This window comes from Synchiropus splendidus, chromosome 2 (genome assembly GCF_027744825.2).
Source record: "Synchiropus splendidus isolate RoL2022-P1 chromosome 2, RoL_Sspl_1.0, whole genome shotgun sequence".
Lineage (NCBI taxonomy): Eukaryota > Metazoa > Chordata > Actinopteri > Syngnathiformes > Callionymidae > Synchiropus > Synchiropus splendidus.
In genome coordinates this window covers 31,181,597-31,202,620 of record NC_071335.1, presented here as the reverse complement: position 1 = coordinate 31,202,620, position 21,024 = coordinate 31,181,597, and the positions used below count along the sequence as shown (strand labels likewise).

At 46.1% G+C, this 21,024-nt stretch overlaps 1 protein-coding gene across 1 annotated transcript; it reads left to right on the top strand.

The window, feature by feature from the left end:
* The first annotated feature begins 994 nt into the window (after positions 1-994).
* Positions 995-20,181, top strand: LOC128754200 (lysyl oxidase homolog 4-like). Its single transcript, XM_053856653.1, has 15 exons — positions 995-1,074; positions 2,306-2,577; positions 2,652-3,271; positions 3,747-3,958; positions 9,385-9,423; positions 9,517-9,724; positions 9,788-9,968; positions 12,150-12,304; positions 12,373-12,540; positions 12,957-13,119; positions 13,575-13,818; positions 14,733-14,848; positions 15,678-15,814; positions 19,428-19,539; positions 19,600-20,181. Exons 1-15 carry the CDS (start codon positions 1,070-1,072, stop codon positions 19,668-19,670), a joined length of 2,703 nt encoding a protein of 900 aa, XP_053712628.1. The 5' UTR covers positions 995-1,069; the 3' UTR covers positions 19,671-20,181.
* The last annotated feature ends 843 nt before the right edge of the window (positions 20,182-21,024 follow it).

Sequence of the window (21,024 nt, the reverse complement as noted above, 5' to 3'; positions counted from 1 at the left end):
GTATGCTTGCAAATAAAACGTTTGAGTAGGTCACAGCATGTGAATGTGTAGTGTAACAACATTAAATGTGATACGGTAGCGACACTGTTTCTTTGGAACTTGTGAGTCTGTAATCTTCTGTTGTGCGTTTGTGTTTTAAGTAAGTCATGTGTGTTTGTGTGTGTTGCTAGTGAGTGCACGTGTTCAGAATGTGTTTGATATGTGTATCGTGATTGTGTGTAGTATTTGTGTGTTTGCGTATGTTCACAAACGCAATCCATGGCAAGTAAGTGTTCGATTCATTTTCACTGTTGTGTTGTATTGTCTGATGAAAAGGTGTGTTATATCCATGAAATCCCATGTTATTGTAAGGTGCTGTGTAGATGGATGTTTTGTACACATTCAGTTTTTCTGTTGTGTCTCACCTCTCACCCCTGGTGTTGCAGAGTAGTTCAGTTTTGTTGTGCTATGGTGGGGTGTAATGTTTGTGTACTGTGTGCATGATTTCTTGATCCTTCATGTTGTGTCGAACTAAGGAAAGAAACTGTGCATGAACTTTTGGTGAGTTGACATGTTTGTGTAGCAGTGTTTGTGATCCACATGTCACGTTTCACCAGCAGCTAAAGAATACTGACTACGATTTAACTACACAGAGGAGGTTTGTGTTTTCTAAAAGTGTCTTGCTGACATGTCTTGTTGGTGCGGACTGTTTTTACGAGGACCGACCGTGAGGTCGTTTTGAACCACCTGCGTCTCAGAAAGCATCAAAAGCTGAGTCCACATCACCAGCCTCCCATCTATGGAAAGAAGTCGATTTATGATGTGTCGGCTTCTCATTTGTCGCATCTATTTTCCTCCTCTAGACTTTTAATGGGCGATATTTGATGGACAAAGCAACCAGATGAAAAGCCGGAGAAAGTAAATGAGGGAGGGATGGAGAAAGCAGCTGATGTTAGGGAGTGACAGAAAAAGAAAGAGGGAGGGAGATGAGGAGAATAGAGACTCATCGGGACAAATTCAACTGCCTTCTTTCTCCCTCAGAGCTCTCTCTTCCCTCTTTCTCCCAGCGACCCGAGGCTGAGATCAACAGATGAGGTGAGTGAAGCTTACTTTTCTTTTCAGCTCCCCTCGCTTCCTTTTATTCTTGCATCTGTGTGACCTCACTGACTCTGAATTTAACAACCAGATTCACCTGAATAGTCTGCCAACACTCTAACTTCATTTTTATTGTGCTCGCTAACCATAATGATAAAAAAAAATTACACCAATTTGTTAAGTCACTTCTCTTCTTAATTGTTTTCCTGCTGTTTCGCAAGTAAAAATTTTAGGGCCGAAGGAACAAAGATGAATTCATCATCGCCTGTTAACCAAAAATGTCTGCCAAACATGCAAACTTGATGCTTTATTTATGTGTGAGAACGTTTTTATGGTGGTGTTTATTTGCTCTCTGTGTCTGTACGCTAAATACATGCAGCAAAGCTTGAGGGTTTGCGGAAAGCCAAAGTTTCCGTTGGCTGGATGGAGCAGCTACTTTTAGCTCTGGTTATTACAACGTTCAGAGCGAAAGACCGCGGGTCCCACTGCCTCTCGGGCTGGCCGTGTCCGCTGAATGGCTCTGACTTTGCGTGATGCTTAAGACATCAGTCAATCGTTGCGTTTACACCATGGAATGTGCCGTGAGTGAAAGAAGATCAGACTGTAATGATATGTTTTCAAGGGTTATAGATTTTTGACATTTTTGTGGTGATCTTTGTATGTAGCCTAAAGCTATCAACCAGTGAGTGTGACATCAGAGATGGCAAGGTTCCATCCTGGGATTTCAAAGTAAAATATTTGGACTCTTTACACATAACCATATCTCACCTGTTTCTCATTTATTTATTAAAAAAATAACTACTTCAATTATACCTATTACTTTCGCAGTTGTATATAATAATAAATTGAGGACACAAAACAGCAAGTCCTGAAAAGTTACTTTCTTGAAAAAAGTGCCTTGTTTATGTGGACTACTCTGCAATTAAAGTACATTTTTATAAAAGATATCTAGTTGCGACATAACTCTTGGCGAATTGATGCACTTTAAGTCTTTTCTGTTACAAAAACAATGTTTATAAAGTTATTCTTTATTGTAAGTTGATCTACATTACTTTCTTTTTTCTTTCTTTAATGTTAACAAGGATACAATGTTATGCTGACTTAAAATAATTCCATAGACAAATACTTCAAATCACTTTCAGAGATGGCGGAGAAAATAAATGAGAAGCACTGCTGGAGTCTAGTGTTGCGTTGTTTGAAAACATCTTCTCCTCTTGTCTTCATGATCCAGGATGTTGGGCTTCACCTCCCTATTCCATTTCCTCCTCCTGATGCTTCCCCTCTGTCCCGCGCCGCTGTTTGCCCAGGAGGTGCTTGTACGTCTGGCAGGCATGGGCCACCGCAGTTCACACGAGGGGCGTGTAGAGGTTTTCTACAATGGCGAGTGGGGAACAGTGTGCGATGATGAGGTCGACCTGAACTTGGCCAACGTATTGTGCCGCCAGCTGGGCTTCGAGCGGAGCTTCACCTGGGCGCACAGCGCCAAGTACGGTGAAGGACAAGGTACTGTCAGTCTGTGAACCCGCTCTTGGCTGCCTACTTTTGATCTAAGGCCATGTTGTGATCTCTGTGTCCAGGTCGGATCTGGCTTGACAATGTGCGCTGCAAGGGCTCAGAGCTTTCCATTGCAGAATGTCAGTCCAATGGTTGGGGCATCAACGACTGCACCCATGCAGAGGACCTTGGTGTCGTATGCAGCCCTCAGAGGAGGCCAGGGTTTCCCCCAGCAGAGGAGCCTCACTCCACATCGCCCTCCAGAAGCCAGCCAAGAGAAAGAAACCCACGCCCTCAGTCTCCCCCAAACCACATCTCCTCCTCTCTAGGAAGAGGCCATCAGATCGCTCTCCATCGCAACCCCACAAACTCCCGTCAGAGCAGACTTTCACCCCAGGAGAACGGTCACGAGATCCAGATCTTGCGGCGGAATCGGGTCACCTCCAGACCCAGCCAGCCAACCAATTCCGGGCTGCCGCAAGGACACCAGCTTCCGTCGAGTCTGGCAACTGGAGGGAGCAACAGACAGAGACAGGAGACCTCGAGAAGAGAGGCTGAGACGCAAGAGAACAGGCAGTCACAGCCACGCTCCCAGCCCCCACCGGATCGCCGTCCTCAGCCTGCCAGTCTCAGCGGGAACCACGTTGACCCTGAGTTGGTCTACCCTGATATGGACCATGACACAAACACTCACTCAAGTCAGGTAAAAACCAACACACTTTGACACACTTTCATATTCACACACAGGGTATTGTTCACTCTATGATCCATCACTCGGGTACCCAAACGTCTCATTGGATCGGTGGTTACTGTATGTTTCACTGAAGAACCAAAACTGTCCCATAGCATCGATTGAAACAAACAGGCCCAATTCTTTGGAAGAACGCTTGGTTATTTTGTGGGGTTTTTTTGACGTTGTTTGGTTAGTGATTCCTGTAATGACTGAAATCTTAATGGCACCATAAACAACACTCTTTTCTGGTGATTGACTTCCTGCTTCAATTGTAAAGGAGATGATTACAGACACAACAGGGCCTCTTATCACCTCATCTGGGTTTTGCTCTTCACGATATGTTTCACTCTCACGTGAGTTAGATGGTATCAGCTAGAGAAGCGTCTGTCACACCTTTTACCAAAAGCTTGCCAGTCATTTGTGATCTCTCCTTTGTGTTGCACAGGGGTCTGAATGGACCCAGTTGGAGGAGGCCCGTCTCAGGCCTGTGCTCTCCAGCAATCATGGCGGCCTGGTGTCGGAGGGAGTGCTGGAAGTGAAGCATGCTGGGAGATGGCGTCACGTGTGCAGCCAAGGTTGGGACCTCCGCAGCAGCCGTGTCGCTTGTGGCATGTTAGGGTTCCCATCAGCCGAAGGATTCGACCAAAATGCCTACAGGTATTTCTGTGGAAGTCACTGAGTCTAGATCAAACAGTGTGTGTGTGTGTGTGTGTGTGGTTGAGAAAGGATGGGAAAGTGTGGTGCCCTGGTAGCCAGCGCATTAGGCAGGCTTGTGTCCAGACTTTTGTTCCGTGCCCCCTGTAGTTGAGGTTGGCCGCAGATGCTGTTAGTTCCACCACAAATGGCCTGACGTGTCCGTACAGGCCTGATATTTTAGGCCCCCATGTTATTAATGTCACAGGAACTCATGGAGTGTGTCTGCTCATGAAAGATCTCTTACATCGCGTTTAATTTCATATAATTAAAAAAAACTACTGGAAAGACTCAACAACCACATTTTTAAAAATCTATCAACTGTTTACTATTACTGGCTAAAAAAAGTGCTGTCCACAAAGCATCACCTAAAGTGGGAGGAGCCTAAAGCGGCATGAGCTAGAGGAGAAGAGCTGGGACCAGCAGGTTGAGGGTGTGAGCCGTAGTGGCAAATGCCCGTGCTGCTCTCAGCACACGTGGACGCACAGAATCAAGTTTACTGTAGCACCATTGGGAAGATGTTTTTGGGGCCAATCTTCGCTCTACTATATGCCGGCGCTGTCATCAGCCTAGACCAGAGGTGGGCGATTACATTTTCTAAAGGGCCACATTAGAAACTGTAACGGTTGTGAGGGGCCACCATCAAAAGAAAGACAGCGATGACTACAAAACGTGACGGAAAAAATCCCAAATATGTACTTTAGCAACAAGGACAAAATGAACCTATGGAAATGAAATGCAACTGAGGATCTTAATAGTGTAAATACGCCATGAAACCTTTTGAAATATTTCATTTTATATGCACTTAATTTGAATATAAATCAACTAAGGACCAGTCTTTCAAGATTTAAAGGCATTTTATTTCAAAATATATTTTCAGTATTCCTTCAATGTATTTTGAGGAACAGGAAAAACACAAAATGGCCAGTGAAAAGAAGATATGAACGTGTGATATTTACTGCTGAAGTGGTGGTGGTGACTAAAGGAGAAAAACAAAACAAACAAACAAAAAATGATTATTATAATTTTAGTCTGATGTCAAACGGGCCACAAAAACACAGGCATCGGGCCGCATATGGCCCCCAAGCCACACTTTGCCCAGGTCTAGCCGTAGTCCTTGATCAGCACCAAATACAGGTTCTCCTTTGCTGGTGCAGTTTGTTGCAGGATGATCTACTTCACCAAAACCCAAAAGGAAGTTCTAAAAATCAGCACCGCCAAACTTGCTTACCAAGATCCTTGCGATCAAGTGGAGTACAAGAGATTTCACGCTCTGACAGCAGCTCAGTGAGTCACATGGAAATAACCGTCTTCGTGGGATTTAATCCATTAAACCAACAATGCATTTTTCATTGGTACTTACCGTAGACAGGTTTGCATTTCCAGCTATATTTGTCGAAGAGACACAGGAGCAGAGTCATTTACTCATGTTCTGATGGTTTATGAGGATGAATCCGACTCTCAAGTCTATCTTGAGCTCTAAATACCCCCCAAGCACCTCCGCAGACCTTCAAAGCCCTTAAGTACATACCATCAGAACCTCAACACACACATACGGGTACATCCCTCCCACCAGCCTCACAGCAACAGCACCTACATAAACCGTACTCCACGTGTGCACACAAGTTTAAACGCAGACAACACAACACACTTGTGCGCCTAAAAAACACTGGGCTCTATGTGTGTCCATCTGTCTGCCCGCAGAGGGCTTTTTACAGCTTGGCTACCAGGACATCTGCACTGACCACCGATGGTCTCTCCGTGTCACCAATAATGCTGCCTTGTGTTCTACACTGAATAGTTGCAGCGCTTCCCACTGGCCAGATGATACTATGTCTTATCACCTTTGGGAGTGGTGTCATATAAACTTGTTTGAAACCTGTATCCCATGTGGATTTCAACGTCAACACAGACAGCTCAGATCAACTCTGATGCCAGAATAAATGCCACATTTCAATTCTACGAAAATCTGCGCCGCACATTGACCCAACCGAAGAATGTTTGCTTGTTTCTGAGTAAACCCGACACGTCTATGTGGGAGATGAACCGACGGGACATTTTTGCATCCCTGCCATCTCCAATAGTGAAGCGCTGGTAATGTTTGTGTGTTTGGACTAATTTTTCTGTGTGGCTTGTGTTTTGGTCCTTGATTCCTGTTAATAAATCTAAAGATGCCGAGACCCACTTGGTTAGTTCCCCAACACAAACCTTCTTCTGTCATCTCATTTCCTTCTACCTTTTTCCAGATTTTTCCAGAGGAGCAAAGCTCAAACACTCATCTTTATAGGTCCTGATAGCGACATGCTCTGGTGAACTCGTATTTGATGTTGTTTTCAACTATGTGTACTGTGTGTAAGAGCTGGCAGGCCTCATAAAGAGTCTGCATTGGCACCCCAGGCTTTGAGTTTGGCACCTGTAAGCCTCAGGGTCATCTAGTGCAGAGGTTCTTAACCTTTTTGATCTCGGGATCCACCTTTCCCAGAACAAATGGGCCCGGGGCCCATTCAAGTAATAGAACTGATTCATGACTCTTGATTTCATTTGTAGTCGCTAACCATATTTAATCTACTCACACGTAAACAAACCACAACCTTGTGAAATAACATGAAATCATGTGATCATTGCAAAGATATAAGTCCAACCAGCAGCAGAACCAGGTGCAAGTCATGTTCATCAAATTTACTTAAGAAACAAAGGAAAAAATACCCTCGATGCAAACTGATAAGAAAATTTGAAAAACTTAATAAAATTCAAAATATAATAAAACCATGTCTAAATATCATAAAAAAAATAATAGATTTTATTTGAACTCCAAAGAAGATAAAAGTTAAGTAAAGTCTAAATAAATGTATTGCCATTTCCTTCTTTCTTTTCAAGAACTCTCTGTCAGCAGCATAACATTGGATGTCTGTTGCTTGTCGTATCAAAGGAAAGTAGTGCGCTGGAGTGAGTCACAACTTCTGGTACCAAACATACGGGAATTTGACCTAAAAGAGTGGAACAGTCGCAGATATGCTCCGATCAAATTAGCTGCTGAGCCCAAAGGAAAAAAATGTGGCCCTTCTGTTTACAACTCTTTGCTTCACATTGCTAAACCAGGAGGGAGTCAGTGACTTTCATCTTTACAACATTGTATTCCATCTTTTCTGAAGCAGTTTCACTTCGTTTGAAATTTCAATTGAAATACAAATTTGCCTTTGAGTTTTATAAACAGTCTGTCTTTCATGGATTCTCTCCAGTAATGTGCTACATGTCCAATACAAGACCACCCAGAACCTTTTTTAATAAGCAAGACACAAGACAAAGGAGTTGGTAGAGCCTGGTTTTATGTCCAAAAGAACCCTTCTTATATGGCTTTGTGTTCTATTGAGCATCTAATTCTGGCTGAGTTGTCCCACATGAACCTGCTTCACCCCCGCTGCTGTGTCAGCACTCCCTGTGGTTGTTTTTACTGACACTGCCTTTGTCTCTCCCTCTTACCAGATGTTAAAATACTCTTCATGTTACTTTTGATTCAGTTTCGCATAGCTCACTCTTCATCTGCGTCTCACCTCCCATGGCTGCTGTTTCAACAGACTCCTGTCTTGGAGGCAATTATGTTAAAGCCCACATTTGATGGAAAGTGCATCATTACGACCCCTTAAGTTGCAGGAGAAGGATCTTTCTGTCTGCGCCGAGTCGGTGTGGCAACCTGAGTGAGCCAAGTGTTCCAGCCAGGCAGCTTTGCAGTCATGCAGGATAATGACAGGTTATCTCCAGAAAGTCAACTCCTCTCTCCACTGTGGCTTATGCTATTGCGTGGTCCAAAAAAAAAAAAAAAAAACCTGGCATACGACAAAAGAAGCTGGTTGAGAGGATTTACTAATCGGGTCAGAACCTGTCTGCTGTGTCAAGCGATTTTCGGTGAAAGGATAGCTGTCTTGCATCCTGCAGCGCCTGGGAGGCAGCGGTTCCCTGTCTGTCTGAAGTCGTGCGACTGCTTATAAACGCTGGCCAGTTAACAGAGGTTTTCTTCTGACATCACCCTGCTACCCAGCACGCGCTCATTAATTAAGACAAGAGGTTTAAAGGGCTTTGTTTAAGCCCAGGCAGGGCAGGGAAAGTGGATGCGCACGTGCATATTTGCTTGTCTGCTGTGTGTGAGTTAACATGCTACTGCCTAACCACACTGCAGACATAGTCGAGCAGAGCTGGCAATTATATGGGCCAAAGTCACCACCTCCTCCTTCTGCTCAACATCATCCTCCTTGCGAACTACCGCTCTTTTACCATCTCACCAGCTTAGCAACCCTTCGTGGCCATACTGAGGATCTGCTCCAAACAGTTCTGCAGGTAAATCACAAGCGGCGCCTCTTGTGATAAAATGTCATCGCTACAGAGAGGGAAAATGGCTTAAGTTTCACACCGAGTCTGGTCATTCATCATCATGTGACTCAGTCAAGTCACATTTTGTCAGCATGGTAACACTCCTTTCTGTCTTACAGACACTTTCCAGACTGCTTTTGTGAGCCAGTCTTCTTATTGAATTCAACATTTTCATCATGTTGTTTAAAATTCCTGTTGTGTGCGATCACAGTGTCGAGCAGGTCCCTTATTCTGCCTTCACTCACTCGACCTTTATTCTCTCCTCATGTGTCTGCACTGCCAGGATTCTCCTGTGCGCTTATTGCAGGGAGCATTAGAGCTGAAGAAAGCTGTGATTTTCCCAGCGGAGTGAGAGTTTACTGCTGTTTTTGTGAAATAAGGGATGGACAATAACTTATCGTACCTCTGCGGTGTTTGACAGCCGACACCCGCGTGTGACAGCCGTGGAGAGTGTGGTGGACTGTGGTTCACGAGCGAAGTTTTAAAGCTATTTTTAATACAGGAAACCTTTGATAATGACACTAGTCACCTCTGAGTTTTATTTTATTACATGGAGTGGTCCTCATAGGTTCTCTGACGCAGTTGCTGCCTTGGTTCACATCAACACATGCAGGTCTCCTGCTGCGCTGGTGCCTCGGTGAAACACCGTGGAGAAAATAGTTGGATATTGGACGGACATCCGCTCTGGTATTGGTGGCGGCGTCCACTTCTGCGTCCCCATTAGGGTTCACTGATCGCGGACACACTCTCACAGGCAGCGCTAATGCTACACCCAGGCATGAGTTAGGGACCATCAACAAATTCTTAAACGGTCAAAGTATTAGTGACATTTTCAATAAGGCAAAGAAAAACAACCATTTTAGGAGAGAGAATTGTGAAAATGTTTTTCATCACACAAGACAAAGGACTGACAGTTTGTATCATGATTTCGTGGACAGAATATGACTAAATGATCATTTATTCAAAGGGAACTGATACTGGACAAATGCATTCCATACATATCCCAATGTCTAATCTCTTTTCAGGAAACTTTGGGACTCAAAGATGGCTGATCCGTCATCAAGGTAAAACAACATGAGTGATTTTCTTATTCAATTTTATCATTACATGATCAGTATGACAGATAATGTGACTGAAATGTGTCTGCTTCCACGAAGACTGCGGGCCTTGACCAGTAAAAAGGCCTACTGGGTGGAGAAGGTGCACTGCCAGGGCAACGAGATCTCCTTGTCCCAGTGCAAGACTCAGCTGTCCATCCCCAGGAGTGCCTCACCATGCCATGGAGGCATGCATGCAGTGGTCCGCTGCGTCCCTGGATCCCAGTTCTCCCGCTACGGCAGAGCACCTGCCCCCCCCACGGTACCGGTGAGTCTCCAGTTGGTTAAATTTGGGTCTAAATATCTCGCAATGAATGTGGGTTTCTTGCAGCCTGTCGTGCGACTCAAAGCCGGGCCCCGTCTGGGCGAGGGTCGTGTGGAGGTGCTGAAGGAGGGGAAGTGGGGAACCGTGTGTGATCACCTGTGGGACATCACTGCTGCCAGCGTGGTCTGCAGGGAGCTGGGCTTCGGGACGGCCAAGGAGGCACTTACCAGGGCTCAGCTGGGACAAGGTGAGAGGCCACAGCAACACGACACATGAACCACGACAGACACAAGACACCTGCCTATTCAAAAAGTCTCTGTGATCAACCTCGTCTATTCAGACTAAACATGTTCCAAGATAAATGCCTGTTTAAAAACTCGTCTTGATTCATGGACACCGTACTCAAATAAACCCAGAAAAAATGTTTACGTCTCTGCTTACTGAGGATTTCGACCCATGACCAATTACACCAGAGTAAACTGAGCTGCGATGTCCCAGCGGTCCAAACAGTGGCACGCGCTGTGGTCAAAACAAACATATGGGATGTGAACATTTCACACAGCTTTGATGTCAGGCACTCAAGCGTGAGCAGGAACAAACATCCAGAAGATTATCTGGGCTTTTGTTGTGGGCTGGGAAATGTAGCCATGAAAGTGTCCAACAAAAACACATTTTGCTTGGAAGTAAACACAACATTCACACAAGTAGTTAGTGCCATTATTTTTTTTCTGACCGTGCTCTGTAATCTCATTCATTTCCTGCCATTATCTCAGCACAGACCATGTCCTTCAATTCATTCATGGAAACAGACTGTAACATTTAGGGCGCTGTTAAAGTAGGTGCAATGGTGGATGTTAAAATAATATAGGCCACAGGCAAAATGTCAAAACGCAGTCTTGTGGCTGATTCAGATTTTAGACCAGTTAGAGCTGGTGCTACAGTCAGTTCATATAATGAACACGAGTGACCTCATTGACACGACAGTAATGGCTGTCTGGACTCACACGTGTGTAATCTTTTTGATTTAAAAGCCTGTGACATTAGACTCCGACAATGTCTCCACCAGACCAGACACATTATATTAAAGTCAACCTGAATTCAAACAAAATCTCAGTGTTTCTATTTCCAGCTCGAGGGTTGGGTCTTTTCTTTCTGGAGTTTGTGTTCACCCAGTGCTTGTTTCCTGCTGGCACTATGGTTTCCTCTCACTGTCCAAAGATTGATCAACGATTCTAAATTGTCCGTAGTTGAGAGCAGTTGGACTGCTGACCCCAGAAGGGCACCTCTTGCTGGGATAGGAACCATCCCTCCTCACCTTAACAATTTGTTTCAGTCATGATGGTTTCACCTGAGAAAATTCCAAAAGCCTTGCTTGGGTCTAACCTCTCTGGATGATATGTGGCAGCGGTTCTTGTCTCCACTCGGTGACTGAACTCCTAACCTTATCGCCGAGCAGACTTTTAGCTAGGAGGGCGTCTGCAAAACATGGAAAAATGGACGCCCTATTCTCGACTGGAGCTTGGCCGCCAGATTATGCCGGTATATGGCGGCATCAGGCATCATGTTTTGCAGACGCCCAGACGCCCTCCTCGCAAAAAGCATGTCTCCAAGTGTCTCCTTGTTCTAGGAAAGTATTGTGGTCAACAAATTCAGCTTCGCCTGGGCCAAATTACGTCGTGCTTGCATGGGTTTAATCTGGGCACTCCAGTTTCCTCCCACAGTCCAAAACATACAGAGGTTGATTGAGACCCATAAATTGTCTTTAGGTGTGAGTGAATGAATGAATGATAAAGGCACAGCTTATGAATGTAATCCAGTGTATTTAGATTAGATGGTGTGAACATAAAGATATTGCTTCATATGAATTCACATGAAGGCTGAAGCTCTGTAACAAGCGACTCAAATCTGTTTCATGTCGTGGTCTTTTGTGTGTGTCCTGCTGAAGGAACATTTGATGGCAATGCTACAAAAAGCCTATAAAAAGTTGTTCTGGACTGAAAAGTTTGAAGAGGAAAATGTACCTTTCAAGAGTCGTGGGTGGCAAAGTTGCACCAAAGTGACCTAAATCCAGACTTGTGACATCATTGAGTATTTACAGCCAAATTATAGGGCTTTATTGGGCTCTGGCACCGGCCACACACAGGCACCAAATATACAGCAAACGTGTTTCCTTCATTTGGACATTTTGGTGTCTTAATAGTGTCGGACCCCAGAGCGCTGTATAGCTCTGGCTGTGCTGTCCTTTAAGAGAGATCATTCACTAGGCTCCAGTTCAGAGCCACATCAGAGGTCAGGATCTTCTCTGAGCTTTTAATTTCACACTGTGGACAAGCGTGGCCACGAAGTCGTGAGGTTCAACAGACTCTTTTGAACCCTGAGTGTTTGCATGTGAGCAGCTCAGTCAGCTGCGATCGTTCTCCATCTGTAGGCACCGGTCCGATCCACATGAACAGTGTCCAGTGCACAGGCAGAGAGAAGTCCATCACGGAGTGTCAGTACAGACCAGTGCCACTGTACACGTGTAAACACAACCAGGATGTGGCAGTCCGCTGCAACACTCCCAACGTCGGCCTGCGAGCTACGGTAAGGAAGCAATAGAAGGAGTGCGATCGAGAACGCCTGTTTTAAGTTGTTCCTTCTGACACTTTCAGGTGCGTCTAGCTGGAGGCCGTGGGTCTTCCGAGGGCCGAGTTGAGGTCCTGATGGAGGTGGGCGGAGAGAAGCGCTGGGGGTCCGTCTGCAGTGAGAACTGGGGAATCAATGAAGCCATGGTTGTCTGTCGCCAGCTGGGGTTAGGATTCGCCTCCACTGCTCACCAGGTGAATAACTGAACAAAGTGTTACACAAGTTTCGTCCTCCGCTTTTATGGTCTTTTTTTTCGACGTACTTTCTCTCTCTGTCCGGCCTGTTGTTGCTGAGCCCGCGCTGTGTTATTACTGAGGCCTGAGGTAATTACAGGCTTCGCAAACGTCCACTTCCAGTGCACTGAAAATAAAAAGAGGGAACGTGAGGCGAGGAGAGATCGGCAGAAATTCTCAGCGCAAACAAGATGGAAATAGAACTGTGCATGGAAAGGGCAGGTCATTTAAAGGGACTGCTGGGAACGTTTAACTGGTAGTTTTATAAATCGTGAAGAGTGGAAAATGCATAGTGATTCTATGAGAAACACTAGCTTTGCATGTGTGGGAGTTTCTGGCTGCAGGGCTTTAACTGTTGTGGCGTGTGTTCCCTGCAGGAGACTTGGTACTGGCCCGGCTCAAGCGATGCCAGGGACGTGGTTCTCAGTGGAACCCACTGTATCGGCACTGAGATGTCCATCCAGCAGTGTCGCAGGAACACACACGTCTACTGTCCCAGAGGAGGAGACGGCCGAGCTGCTGGAGTCACCTGTGTGGAGAGTGAGGCAAAAAAAATGTCCAATTTACGCGTGGGGGAAGGCTGGACTTACACACTCACACATACTTACACACGTGTGTAGTTGAACAAATAGAGGAAAGCGTTGTTTTTGGCCTTCCCATGTCCGGAGCCAGTATCTGGAGGCTGAAGCCAAGACAAGGTAGATCGAGGGAAGTAAAGTCCAATACGCCAGAGCACTTCAGGAGAAAAATCATAAGCTGAGACAGAAATTAAAGACATCTTAGTATGAAGGTTTAGTCATAAAGAAATGACAAAGTGAATAAATATACAAGCATGGTCTTTGTTTTGCCTGTGAGGAAGATTGTTTATATCACTTCCAAAATAACTGAATATACGCACATTATTAATGTATAATATAAGACTAAGAAGAGAGTAAGAGGGTCTCCAGTTTGGGTGCTGTCGAACCTTACTAAACTAGACTTCTGTATTCCGACAGCTGCTCCTGACCTGGTCCTGGATGCCCAGCTTGTCCAGGAGACAGCCTACCTGGAGGACCGGCCGCTCCATCTGCTGACCTGCGCCAACGAAGAGAACTGTCTGTCCTCCTCAGCAGCCAGGATGAACTGGCCGTACGGACACCGCCGCCTGCTTCGCTTCTCCTCCCGCATCATGAACCTCGGTCGGGCGGATTTCAGACCCCGGGCCAGCAGAGAGAGCTGGACCTGGCACCAGTGTCACAGGTCAGATCGCCACATGTACATATCTCAGCACCACCATGAAGTCTTTTTCCTGTCAAACGAACCAAGTCTCACCCCAAATCTACCACAAACGATGACTCGAAAATTCAGTTTCACAAATGGTTACTGCGGAATATTTTCGTCCTCTGGGCTCGTAACTTGCATAAGCCTGTTATTTGATGCAGTAAACACGAGCCTGCCTTCACCCAAAGAGGGCAATGTTTACAATAAACACGGACCTCATTGGTTAGCTGCTTGTAACTTCTTATCTCAGTGGTTGTGGGTTTACATCCTAAAATGAGAAAAAGGGCACAGCTCAGTCTTTTCTTGCAGCCAAAATCACTACCTCTACAACCAGCAAACATATGCTTTGTTCCTCAGTGCCAGAAGCTTCTGCTGTGGGAGACTGTCTTTGGTAACTAGTCACTGGAGATGAGTACACATTTGTGTATGTAATTGTGTACGTCTATAGACTGAATGGCAGAGTGACTTGTTGCAATTCCGCCCACTCTTCTGAAGAATGGATGGTAAACAGTCAGGGTCATGGGCATCCAAGGGTTGCTGGTGAGCCACAGACCAGCTAGGTCGCTTTCCACGGCCAATAAAAACCAACCACGGCACGTAATGGGAACGAGTCCAGCTGACAAGCCTGTGTGGCCCAGATCAGCAAGGTTTCATCTTTATTTCATCTGGTTCAATTCCACCCTCGTAGTGGGCCAATGGCCAGCTCATGACCCACACGCTGGTTAGTAGGTTTCCTTCTTTGGAATCCTTTCATTGCATACTGACGTCTACAGGCAGCACAGAGACCTTCTGGTACTGGACATAGTGCAGCTTCATGACAAGAAAAATGCTCGTGGGGTGAACTTGAGAGTGAAAAGTCTTTACGTGCTCATCTTGTTTATTGCGTTTTCTAGGCACTACCACAGCATCGAGGTGTTCACCCACTACGACCTGCTGACCCTTAACGGCACCAAAGTGGCTGAAGGTCACAAAGCCAGCTTTTGTCTGGAGGACACCTACTGCCCTGAAGGTAATGGTAGCGTGTGACCACTAGAGGGCCTCGCCTAATGTCTGACTCATCGCAAACTTCATTTTTATGTTGTTGCCTCTCTGAGCTCACTGCTGAGGACTGCAACTCCTCACCATCCTTCTCACCAGCGCCCTCTACTGTCAGAGGTCACAGCGATTATGCTGTCGTCAGTCAGACAGACTCTTCTACTATCAGTTCTCTGTAACATTAAGTGGGCCTCTGACCATTTTCCTCCTTCACTGATGGTCTAAAGCCTGTCACCTATGACCTGCTTTCCAGGAACTCCAGGAGATCTGCCCCGTAATTGTCTAGCACAGACAACTTTAGTGTAGACTCACAGTAGACTCTTGCTTGATCTTGCTTGAGCCTCATGTCAATTGATCAGATGGTTCTATTCAACATAGCCTTTTGCCAAGTAGGTGGTTCAGTGCAGGGGTCCACACACACCTCATGCTTTCTGACGACTTTGCCATCAACTAGACACTGAAGCCAAGCTTTCACTGCTTCCTGGTTCCACTTCGGTTGACTTGAGTATGTGCTCTGTACTTGGAAGGACTGTGGGGGCGTGGCTTGTGTGATAGCGCTGAGAATCTGGTCTTCCTTTTTGAAAACCGTCGCACACTAGTCCACCTTGAAACTCAAGCATTAGTACTCACAAGTACTCACTGGAGTTATGCACTTCTGTGGTCCTTCTAGAGACCTGACCTAGTGATATACTGTATGCCTGCTTTATAACCAGGGCACCTGAAAGTGAGATGTGGTTGTTTTGGTGAATAAAAAAAAAAAATCTATTTTTACTGCAATTCTTCTGCTTTCATTCAACCTCCAGGTCTCCACAAGCGATATGCCTGTTACAACATGGGCCAGCAGGGTATTTCTGTGGGCTGCTGGGACACTTACCGCCACGACATCGACTGCCAGTGGATCGACGTCACGGATGTGCGGCCTGGCGAATACATCTTCCAGGTCAGGACTTTTGCGCTTCCCTTACCCCAAGAAAACAGCAGAAGTAGTTCAACAAAATCGCTCGAGTTATGACATCTAATTCAGATAAACGCTGTGATAAAAACAACTGTAATTTTAGCTAAATAGCTCTTGGCGCGGCCGTCTTGCACTCAGGTGTGAAGGTCGTTTATGGGTGTGTGCGTATTTAAGGAAAGTGAATCAAGTCTGGCTTGCGAAGGAACGTGCTATTACTCTGCCCTGTCACAGAGGAAACTGTCGGTCAGCACTTTGTGAAGACCATCGGAGGCTTCATATATCAGAAGCCTGTACGTTGAGCGAACATGGGGATCAGCTGTAGCCAGGATAACACGACCCAGCTGCTCTTTGTGGTCGAGTGGCTCATAAATCTGCGCAAGATTTGGATGCACACTCATGTCTCCTGCAGCAGGGTGTTTCTTCTTTACTGCCGGGGCGGCAGACTTTTTTTAGGAGCGCACATTTAAACCCATGAGTCACGTCCACCTCAAGCTTGATGACTCCTGATTGCTCTGCAAATCCGCCACACAGCCTCAGTCTTTTACGGGACAAGGAGCTTTATTGTACGTGGAACCGCACGTGCGCTTTTTCAGCCACATTATTACAGTCGCTTTGAAGCGAGCGGCGCGAGTGTCACCGTGCCGCGCTAAAGCAGCATCATTAGCTCGCCTGTAACAAGAGAGCGAGCCAGAATTCTTATGAATGAGAGTCCCACTCGTGCACACGCCGCGTCCGTCACCGGCCTTAAAAGATTAAAGCGGCTTTATAATGTTTATAAAAATATAATGGTGTCACTTTATAGAACGTGCGGTGAGGTGTTTGATGTGTACATCAGGAAAGTTCATTTAGGTGCTTTTCTTGTCGACGGCAGACAGGGTGGAAAACATCTAGCCATGGCAACCCAGCCTGGCTGCAGGCTAATGATAGCCTGCCAACCCAAAACTGTCATCTGCACCTCTGGATGCCTTTTTCCCTACGGAGTGATAACAGGGGAAAGTGATGTCATGGGCACCTCCATACTATTTATCATATAGGAAAGGCTGGAAGAATAATCTCGAGGCTTCTCAGGCGGCTGCTGGAAATCCACTACTTACTTTCCAAAACTGTCAGTGAAGACAGTCTCTGCTCTGCCAATTTGGATATTTAGCTTTGGAGGAGGTGGTAGTTTTTTTCTTGTTGCTTCTATGATGTAAGTTTTTAAGCTGGTCTTTAACTGAAAACAGCAGTCTGCTTGAGGAGAGCCGGACTCCCAATTACATCCTCCAGGGCGTCAGGGTTACTCTTATTCTGGCAGGTGGCACGTATGTGTCCGTGTGCACCCACAACACATCCTCTCTTGTGGCGCTTTCACACTGCGGCTTCTGTCTCGAGACAAAGCTCTTTCCGCTCAGAAGTCAGTCGGGTTTTGGCTGCAGACTTGATCCCGGCTGGAGAGCTGGACTTTGTCTCGGGTGGTGAGCTTCTCGCCTCAGGCGACTCAGCACTAGATGCCGGAAACTATGTGTACAGCGCGACTCCACACCTTCCACCACTCCTTACATCTTCGTTGTTGCTCTCTACGCCCGCCTTCAAACATGACTGAAGTGGAACCAGAACTGGTGTGTTTTCATTGTATAAAAGTAAGAAGCACTGCAAAATAATCGCACAATATCCCACTCAGTTTTCATATCATGATATCGTCCTGTATTTATTGTAAAGTGCTTTTTTTCAGTGCTTAAATACGTTAAATTTTTTAACTGAAATGATTTGAACTGTAGGTGGCAGTAGCACTCAGGAACTCATTTGCGAAACGCGCTCACAGCATGAAGAAGAGTTGGTGCCTGTGTTTCAGCTCTCACTACACAGGCAAATCCTTCAAAAGACTCAGATATGGTGTCGGTACCAAATGTACTGATGTGTCTTACCTGCCGCAGGATGATGAGGTCAGCAGATACGACTTTTTTTTTCTTGAATGTTTTAATGAGCAATGTTTAAGTGAAGGATTTGATGCCAGTTTGTACCACATGCGTAACATTTATATCCGCAAAATACAATGTTTGTCAGGTTGCCAAGTATGTTCTTCTCCGCGGTCTGCGGAACAACAAGCCGTGATTGGTATCATATTTGGTATGAACCTTCATCCAATTACCTACCACTTCCTGGTTTGGCAAACCACATGTTGTGATTGGTTGACTTGTAAGGAGTGTTGTTTCTGTGGCACAAGAATAAAATTATCTTTAGGTATGTATAACTGTCAGCTAAGGAGCTTTTGGTGCGATATACATGTCAACCAATCACGAAGCACGGTTCAGCAAACCCGGAAGTGGTGGGACCGATTCTGCCATATGTGACATCATCACCCCCCGCCAGGTAGGACACATTCTGTAAGCAGACAGATTTGGTACCTACCACGGGCCGCAGGGGAGGGTGTTTCCATCCCGGCACAAGCGCAGTCATGGGGGTGTGGCCTCAGTGCTTTATTGACCAAGCACGTCTTGTTTTGAAAGTAGAACGCTGCCATTTCCCCTTCTGATTATTAGGGGAAAAGAAGTGGTCAGTAGGTTAATGTGATAATCCTAACCTGACCCGAGACATGTGGACTGGGTTTTGAAACCCTGAATGTAGCCTCACTGTTGAAACCAGGATAGGATTAAACGTTCTGGTCAGCAAAAGCTGACATGCACCAAAATGTTGTGATCGCTTCCTTTTGCAGTTTTGCTGACGCAGACAAACGCTGGTGATCGCACAACAACCAGAGGTGTGATGCTGACTCCTCCAGGGTGCACCTTACTTTTCTCTCCACATGATTCTCAACGATTCATGCCAAAATCCTTTTGGCTCAGATGAAACTCAGTGCCACTCTTGGCTCGGAGGCTGCAGCGCCGTCCACACGAACTGACTTGAAGCCACACCGTTAAAGCATTTCTGTCTGAAATATACTGACATTCCTCTAAAAGTAGATGCTCAGATTCCTGCTAATCGCGCCGCTGCTAAGCCCCTAATTGCTCCTGGGGAGCTGGGAGGCGCTGCCGCGGTTAGCGAGTCAACATAAAGTTAGCATGCGCTTCACGTTTTATGTGATGAGGCTTGGTGTTGTCCTCAGCTGCTTTACAGCGCCTGCCACTTACTACTTAGTTACTTACTAATTTGATGTTGTCAATCCAGAGTGTGTGTGTGTGTATATATATATATATATATATATATTATTATTATTATTTATTTTTTTTTTTTTTTCTCTGTCACATGAAGTGTGGTCTGATGAAGATGGATCCAGGTATCATGTTCCAGCTTACATGTTTTGAATTTAAATAGTAACTTGAGATACATATTAAGCCAACAGAAAGCAGAAATTAATAGTTACCTGAATGTAACTTCAGTTCTATGAATATGTGTTAAGCCCTCATCATTGGTTTATCCACTTGGAGGCGCCGTCTTATACCTCAGACTCTCTGCCCACTGCAGAAGAAACTGGAGAAGCCTGCTTGACTTTCCCCCATGACAGCAGCTGAACTCTTGTGAAGCGTTTCTGCGCTCAAACCAACCTTTCAGAATTCTAGTGCAGACACTGCAGTGTGAAGAGCAAACCTTCCTGACTGACATCATACCGACGTGTCTGCAGGTGGAGGTCAACCCCTCCTTAGACATGGCAGAGTCCGACTTCCAGAACAACGTGATGCGGTGTCGATGCAAGTACGACGGCGCCCGGGTCTACATGTTCGGATGTCACGCGGGTAAAGGTCACGCTCTCTCCCTCTCCATCTCCCTTTCGGCTCATGGTCCTCTGTTCGCAGGCGATGCCTACAGCGCCGAAGCGGAGGACCTGTTCGACCACCAACGGCAGATATCCAACAACTTCCTGTGAGCTGGGGATCATCGGAGAACAGATCCGCTGTTTGAAACTTCACAGAAGCTTGATGTGAGAACAGTGAACGTAGAGGATCAGAACTGTTCGGTGGGGACTTTAGTGCCAAGACCAGAGAGTGTTCCAGTCGAGGAGTCAACGGGAGAGTTTCTGTACTCAGTTACCAGTTAAAGTACTCGAGTAGTTTCACGCTATTCATCAGCAATGAGATCGCATTTCAGCATTTACACCAACGACTGTGTTTTTTTTTTTTTTTCCAAGTGAGAATTTCATTTCCACGGTGCTACTTTCACTCTCATGAATAAATAGTGTAATGTATTGCAATGTTTTGTCATGTACAGTTTTATATTACCTCTGCGGAGTCAGGTGCCTTAGTCCTCTAATTTATGCAGAATTGTGATGTCACATTGTGAGACGTGTCTTTTGTGCTGTTCATTTCACCACCACAAATGCTTCTTTTTGTTTGCTGGGATTCAGGTCGCGGCAGCAGCACTGCACGGTAGCAGACAAATAAACATCAGAATGAATGAGTACTGAGGCGTTGTTGTTTTTACAGAAACAGTATTTGTTCGCAGCAAAGAGTTGAGTTATTGAACACACACATATGGGAAACACAAGCACAACAGAGGGGTGTCCCCACGCCACTGGCTCGCGGGTGGCTCCTGTTGTTCAACTAATAATTGTGTGTTTGGCACCCAGCAGGCTGCTCTGTGGTGCCTCACCTCCGCGTCAAACCGCGAGGAGGCGTGAGATTACAGGTCAGTTCGGATCACACACGACGACGGTGCGCGGCAGGGACACGGGCCACTGCGGACGGTAGCAGCTCCCAGGGAGGTCGTCCTGCTGCACCACAGGTTTCTGTCCCTTGCTCTCACACGGGCTGCAGCTGTACTGTCCAGGGCGACGGAGAGTGTGAGAAAGAGGTGAAGAAGCGGGTGCAGGCAGGATGGAATCATTGGAGAAAAGTGTCAGGTGTGATGTGTGACAAAAGGGTGTCGGCAAGGATGAAAGGGAAAGTGTCCAAAAGGGTGGTGAGGCCAGCAATGTTGTATGGTTTGGAAACAGTGGCACTGAGGAAAAGGCAGGAGGCAGAGCTGGAGGTAGCAGAGATGAAGATGCTGAGCTTCTCTCTGGGAGTGAGCAGGATGGATCAGGAAGCAGTAGATCAGAGGGACAGCACATGTGGTCAGGTGTTTAGGAGACAAAGTCGGAGAGGCTCGATGGAGATGGTTTGGACATGTACAGAGGAGAGGGAGCCAGTACATTGGTAGGAAGATGTTGAGGTTGGAACTGCCAGGCAGAAGGTGGAGAGGAAGGCCAAAGAGGAGGTTTATGGACAGATTCTGCTGTGTCG

Coding starts and splice junctions, on each gene's coding strand:
- LOC128754200 (XM_053856653.1), top strand. Junction 2,578..2,651: donor CAAGTACGGTGAAGGACAAG/GTACTGTCAGTC, acceptor CTCTGTGTCCAG/GTCGGATCTGGCTTGACAAT. Junction 14,849..15,677: donor GGACACCTACTGCCCTGAAG/GTAATGGTAGCG, acceptor TTCAACCTCCAG/GTCTCCACAAGCGATATGCC.